Raw genomic sequence first — 7,500 nt, 5'->3', positions numbered from 1 at the left:
TTCGGCCAAATGAATTTAGAGCGGCTAATTCTTGGACGCTCACTTGGTTATGTGAGTTAAGGATGGATCTGCAGCTCCAGCGGTCATTCTTGGACACTCACTTGGTTATGTGAGTTAAGGATGGATCTGCAGCTCCAGCGGTCATTCTTGGACACTCACTTGGTTATGTGAGTTAAGGATGGATCTGCAGCTCCAGCGGTCATTCTTGGACACTCACTTGGTTATGTGAGTTAAGGATGGATCTGCAGCTCCAGCGGTCATTCTTGGACACTCACTTGGTTATGTGAGTTAAGGGTGGATCTGCAGCTCCAGCGGTCATTCTTGGAGCTGCTGTGTGGAACATTTGGTCTTCGTCAAGGACATCAGCCCCCTCAGCCTCTTCTGTGTTGCCATAGCGAGCAGAGCTGTTTGTGTCGTTTTTGCGTTACGTCTCCCTGAAATCAATTGAAAGGCAGCAGAGTAGGGTGACTAATGCAATGACTTGAGGCAGATGTGGCTCTTGATAGTGTGTGTGTGTGTGTGTCGTGGGTAGGCGTCTCAAGCCCGTCTTTAGAAAGAGACGCGAAGGGGAGTAGGTGCGCTAGACACGTCTAAAGGGCTGTTCTCTCACTGAGAACTGTTAAGATAAATATCACTTTAACGACAAAGATGTCCGCACTGACCAACGATGAGGACGGATAACTGTTAAGATAACTATCACTTTAACGACAAAGATGTCCGCACTGACCAACGATGAGGACGGATAACTGTTAAGATAACTATCACTTTAACGACAAAGATGTCCGCTCTGTCCAACGATAAGGACTGAGAACTATTAAGATAACTATCACTTTAACGACAAAGATGTCCGCACTGACCAACGATAAGGACAGTCTCTCCCCCTGTTGATGAGTGTGATGTTTAAAATGTGAAAGATTTCGACTGGCTGTCAGGTTTTTATCATTCTCAAAATTGTTCTGAAGTGATCCCCAACATTGACAGCATTCATTTCTTCCCTCGTGCTGTGCATGTGTGGGCGACTTTAGATGTTAGATCATGACACATAAACATTTTTTGTCGTTATCATTATAGTTATCGTTCTTGATGTGAACGGCCCTAAGAGGTATATAAGATGCTTCTTTTACAAATATGTTTTGGAAACTCTGAAACTCAATAAACTAACAAAGAAGGGCAGGCTGTAGAGCTGGGATCCAGACCATGAACGTGTGTGTGTGTGTGTGTGTGTGTGTGTGTGTGTGTGTGTGTGTGTGTGTGTGCATGTGTGTTTGTGTGGTTAGGTGTGTATGTGGATGTGTGTGTGTGTGTGTGTGTGTGTGTGTGTGTGTGTGTGTGTGTGTGTGTGTGTGTGTGTGTGTGTGTGTGTGTGTGTGTGTGTGTGTGTGTGTGTGTGTGTGAGTGAGAAGGGTTTTTGTAGAGAGGGGTTAGGTGTGTGTGTGTGTGTGTGCATGTGTGTTTGTGTGGTTAGGTGTGTGTGTGTGTGTGTGTGTGCATGTGTGTTTGTGTGGTTAGGTGTGGATGTGGATGTGTGTGTGTGTGTGTGTGTGTGTGTGTGTGTGTGAGTGAGAAGGGTTTTTGTAGAGGGGGGTTAGGTGTGTGTGTGTGTGTGTATGTGGATGTGTGTGTGTGTGTGTGTGTGTGTGTGTGTGTGTGTGTGTGTGTGTGTGTGTGTGTGTGTGTGTGTGTGTGTGTGTGTGTGTGTGTGTGTGTGTGTGTGTGTGTGTGTGTGTGTGTGTGTGTGTGTGTGTGTGTGTGTGTGTGTGTGTGTGTGTGTGTGTGTGTGTGAGTGAGAGGGGTTTTTGTAAAGAGGGGTTAGGTGTGTGTTTGAGCTGTGCTGTGACTCACAGTGCACTGAAGATGAAGCAGAGCAGGCTTACATTATACAGGATGCACTGTGCAGTCACCCCGCCGGCCAGTAATGCACATCTGTGTGTGTGTGTGTGTGTGTGTGTGTGTGTGTGCATGTGTGTGTTTGTGTGGTTAGGTGTGTATGTGGATGTGTGTGTGTGTGTGTGTGTGTGTGTGTGTGTGTGTGTGTGTGTGTGTGTGAGTGAGAGGGGTTTTTGTAAAGAGGGGTTAGGTGTGTGTTTGAGCTGTGCTGTGACTCACAGTGCACTGAAGATGAAGCAGAGCAGGCTTACATTATACAGGATGCACTGTGCAGTCACCCCGCCGGCCAGTAATGGACATCTGTGTGTGTGTGTGTGTGTGTGTGTGTGTGTGTGTGTGTCTGACCCCTGTGTGTGTGTGTGTGTGTGTGTGTGTGACCCCTGTGTGTGTGTGTGTGTGTGTGTGTGACCCCTGTGTGTGTGTGTGTGTCTGACCCCTGTGTGTGTGTGTGTGTGTGTGTGTGTGTGTGTGTGTGTGTGTGTCTGACCCCTGTGTGTGTGTGTGTGTGTGTGTGTGTGTGTGTCTGACCCCTGTGTGTGTGTGTGTGTGTGTCTGACCCCTGTGTGTGTGTGTGTGTGTGTCTGACCCCTGTGTGTGTGTGTGTGTGTGTGTGTGTGTGTCTGACCCCTGTGTGTGTGTGTGTGTGTGTGTGTCTGACCCCTCTGTGTGTGTGTGTGTGTGTGTGTGTGTGTGTGTGTGTGTGTGTCCTGTGCAGGGTCACATGGAGGGGGAGGTGTGGGGTCTGGCCGCCCACCCGCTGCTCCCCATATGTGCCACCGTGAGCGACGACAAGACGCTGCGGATCTGGGAGCTCTCGGCCAATCACCGCATGGTGGCCGTCCGCAAGCTCAAGAAAGGTACGACGCTCCCAACGCTCCCAACGCTCCGAGCACTCCATAGGCTCCCAACGCTCCGTACGATCCGTACCCTCCGTACGCTCCGTATGCCCGCTTGTCCACTCGCCCACTCGTGCAGCCGCCCGACGCTGTCGCCAAACATCAGTTCACACATGCCAACACTGACCGCTCCGTGAGACGCGCCCCCCCCCCCCCACACACACACACACACACACACACTCACACACACACACACACACCCAGCCTGGTCACTCTGTGTCACTAGCAGCAGCAGAGCTAAAACAGGCTCAGGACAGCACCGCTCTGGGAATACTCTCACTAGCGTACACACACTCTATAATCACCGCTCTGGGAATACTCTCACTAGCGTACACACTCTATAATCACCGCTCTGGGAATACTCTCACTAGCGTACACACTCTATAATCACCGCTCTGGGAATACTCTCACTAGTGTACACACTCTATAGTCACCGCTCTGGGAATACTCTCACTAGTGTACACACTCTATAATCACCGCTCTGGGAATACTCTCACTAGTGTACACACTCTATAATCACCGCTCTGGGAATACTCTCACTAGCGTACACACTCTATAATCACCGCTCTGGGAATACTCTCACTAGCGTATACAGTATAGTCACCGCTCTGGGAATACTCTCACTAGTGTACACACTCTATAATCACCGCTCTGGGAATACTCTCACTAGCGTATACAGTATAGTCACCGCTCTGGGAATACTCTCACTAGCGTATACTGTACAGTACACTCTATAATCACCGCTCTGGGAATACTCTCACTAGTGTACACACACTATAGTCACAGCTCTGGGAATACTCTCACTAGTGTACACACTCTATAGTCACAGCTCTGGGAATACTCTCACTAGTGTACACACTCTATAGTCACCGCTCTGGGAATACTCTCACTAGCGTATACAGTACACTCTACAATCACCACTCTGGGAATACTCTCACTAGCGTATACTGTACACTCTATAATCACCGCTCTGGGAATACTCTCACTTGCGTATACTGTACACTCTATAATCACCGCTCTGGGAATACTCTCACTAGCGTACACACACTCTATAATCACCGCTCTGGGAATACTCTCACTAGCGTATACTGTACACTCTATAATCTATAATCACAGCTCTGGGAATACTCTCACTAGCGTACACACTCTATAATCACCGCTCTGGGAATACTCTCACTAGTGTACACACTATATAGTCACCGCTGTGGGAATACTAGCGTATACACTCACAGCAATGTCTGTGTGTGTGTGTGTGTGTGTGTGTGTGTGTGTGTGTGTGTGTGTGTGTGTGTGTGTGTGTGTGTGTGGATGTGTCTGTGTGTGATATGTGACAGGTGGAAGATGTTGTGCCTTCTCCCCTGATGGGAAAGCCTTAGCGGTGGGCCTGAACGACGGCAGCTTCCTGGTGGTCAACTCAGACACGCTGGAGGACCTGGTGTCCTTCCACCACCGCAAAGAGCTCATCTCCGACGTCCGCTTTTCACAAGGCAAGCACACCACACACACACACACACACACACACACACACACACAGAGCTTATCTCCGACGTCCGCTTTTCACAAGGCAAGCACACACACACACACACACACACACACACACACACACACATACACACACACACACACACACACACACACAGAGCTCATCTCCGACATCCACTTTTCACAAGGCAAGCAAGCGCTGGAACCTAATATAACTCCCACCTCCCCGACACACACACACACACATACAACCACACACACACACAGTAATACACGCGCTCACACACATACCCCACACACGCACACACATACAACCACACACACACACACACACACACACACACACAGTAATACAACCACACACACACACACACACACACACACACAGTAATACACACACTCACACACATACCCCACATGCACACACATACTGTACACACACATACAACCACACATACACACACACACACACACACACACACACACACACACACACACACACACACACACCCCGTCCCTCAGGCTTGGGGGCCCTCTCCCAGTGAGTGCTTGTGAGAGGAGGCCAGATCTCTGTAGCCTCAAGGGCTCCGGCTCTATTGTTATTCCAACTTCCTGACTTCAGCTGCTCAACTGTTGCCATGGTAATTCACAGATTCCACTGAATGGCGTTCTAGTCTTGTGCAGTCTGTGCAGGTGAACAGATCACATGATGGTGCGTGGGAGATGAAAAGGGCCTTTGTTTCCTCTCACCTTCAGCTCCCGTGTGCTGTGCCCTTGTGCTGTGTGTGTGTGTGTGCAGATGCCGGTAAATAACTTGCTGTGTGTCTGTGTGTGTGTGTGTGTGTGTGTGTGTGTGTGTGTGTGTGCAGATGCCGGTAAATACCTCGCTGTGGCCTCTCATGACAACTTTGTGGATATCTACAACGTGCTGAGCAGCAAGAGAGTGGGCATCTGCAAAGGAGCCTCCAGCTACATCACCCACATAGACTGGGACACCCGCGGTGAGTGGGCTAGCCTAGCGCAGCTACAGTACATCACCCACATAGACCGGGACACCCGCGGTGAGTGGGCTAGCCTAGCGCAGCAACATCACCCACATAGACCGGGACACCCGCGGTGAGTGGGCTAGCCTAGCGCAGCTACATCACCCACATAGACTGGGACACCCGCGGTGAGTGGGCTAGCCTAGCGCAGCTACAGTACATCACCCACATAGACTGGGACACCCGCGGTGAGTGGGCTAGCCTAGCGCAGCTACATTACCCACATAGACTGGGACGCCCGCGGTGAGTGGGCTAGCCTAGCGCAGCTACATCACCCACATAGACTGGGACACCCGCGGTGAGTGGGCTAGCCTAGCGCAGCTACATAACCCACATAGACTGGGACACCCGCGGTGAGTGGGCTAGCCTAGCGCAGCTACAGTACATCACCCACATAGACTGGGACACCCGCGGTGAGTGGGCTAGCACAGCTACATCACCAACATAGACTGGGACAACCGCGGTGAGTGGGCTAGCGCACCAGTCGACCAGTGCAATACCTTTATCCAGGACTTCCCACTTGTTTTATGTCAGTGCAATGGTTCTGTAGTCCTTCCTCAGGTGAATTTCACGCATGTCCGAAACGTTGTGAATAAATGTTTGGCATGCGTAATGGACAGTGTGCGGGATTTTAAAGTATAAAGTATCGCTGGTGACCTTTAACTTATACAACGCACCTGCCCCCACAAAGAGCTGTGCAAAAGCACTTTTCAAATAGCGGTTCTCAAACTGTGGTACGGGTGCCACTGGTGGTACGCGGACTCTCTCTGGAGTCCCCAAGATGTTTTATTTCATGAAAACATAATAATCACTTCAAATGATGTATAAATATATATATATCATGAAAATGTATTAGATTTAAACTAGTTTTTATTCTTCCTTGAAAAAAATAAATTGGCCTACGCTACTGTATTTTAATGCTGGTCATAATGGTGGTACTTGGAAAGTCAATTGTTCTCTGAGGTGGCACTCATTGTGAAAAGCTTGAGAACCACTGTGTTAATGTATTTGTTATTATCTGATTTAAATTGGATTTTGCTTGCATGCTGATCTGTTTTCCTGTGTATCTGATTTGGAAGTGCTGCATGTACAGATAGATAGATAGATCCTTTTATTAATCCTTTAACAGGACATTACAGTGTCACAGTAGCTTCACGACAGACATAACACCACACATTCATTCACATATATCCAGACCTATACAGCGTCTTGACAGCACTGGTTCTCCTCTCCTCAGGTAAACTGCTGCAGGTTAATTCTGGTGCCAAAGAGCAACTATTCTTCGAAGCCCCAAGAGGAAAGAGACAAACCATCCGCAATGCTGAGGTAGGTTGAGGCTCATTAGGTTTTCAGGTATTCCGTTACATTCCCTACCCATCAAAAAGCTTACATGATGAATAATTTTTTAAACAAACAGCCCTTTTCCATGTGTGAGCAGTTGAAAACATGTATGTATTCACAACCTGGTCATATATACAGTGTGGCCATTTTGGTGCGTCAACAATTCTTACAACTTTTGGTTACTTTTCCTTGTTTATATGTATCTGCTTCTGTGGGTTTTTTTTTATGTTTTCTTACAATAAAAATCATGCATTTATATTTTGCCTCTGTCTTTGTTTGCAACCTCTGACTTTAATTTGTGTGTCATTTGATTATATAAGTGTAAAACTATAAGTTTTCAGTGACCCAGTTATGTGTTATGTTTCATAGTTACTGTATGTTTTTACAGCTGTTCAGTTCATGACTTGTATGCAGTGTATCATTCCAGTGTATCAAGATAACTTATCTGGCTAAAGGATATTATTGTTTTACACTTAAGAAGAATAGCATCATTTCAGTGGCATGTGTTGTGCAATTGTGCTTTGGGCCAATAGAAAAAAAGAATGACATCTTTGGTTGTGAAGATTTGAATTTAAACCATCTTTAGTTGTGAACATTTGAATTTAAACCATCTTTAGTTGTGAAGATTTGAATTTAAAGCATCTTTAGTTGTGGTTGTCGTTGTGGCTGGTACACCCATCCTGCTCTGTCGGTGTGCCAGAGGGACTGAGTACAGTAGATATCACATTTCATGACAGCCTTTGATCACAGATTGGACACACACACACACACACACACACACACACACACACACACACAATTTCACACATTTGACTTAAACCAATGCTAATGTGTGGTGGGGTAGCGTGTTC

At 47.7% G+C, this 7,500-nt stretch overlaps 1 protein-coding gene across 1 annotated transcript in view; it reads left to right on the top strand.

The window, feature by feature from the left end:
* The window catches only part of LOC134064168 (echinoderm microtubule-associated protein-like 6), an 81,834-nt gene that overhangs the window by 50,220 nt on the left and 24,114 nt on the right, over positions 1-7,500 (top strand). The window contains exons 21-24 of the mRNA XM_062519991.1: positions 2,603-2,744; positions 4,118-4,270; positions 5,135-5,266; positions 6,546-6,634. Coding sequence (XP_062375975.1) covers positions 2,603-2,744; positions 4,118-4,270; positions 5,135-5,266; positions 6,546-6,634 — 516 coding nt within the window. The remainder of the gene's footprint in view (positions 1-2,602; positions 2,745-4,117; positions 4,271-5,134; positions 5,267-6,545; positions 6,635-7,500) is intronic.

The sequence above is a fragment of the Sardina pilchardus genome, chromosome 18, assembly GCF_963854185.1.
Source record: "Sardina pilchardus chromosome 18, fSarPil1.1, whole genome shotgun sequence".
Classification (NCBI taxonomy): Eukaryota; Metazoa; Chordata; class Actinopteri; order Clupeiformes; family Clupeidae; genus Sardina; species Sardina pilchardus.
This window is presented reverse-complemented; position numbering and strand designations above follow the sequence as displayed.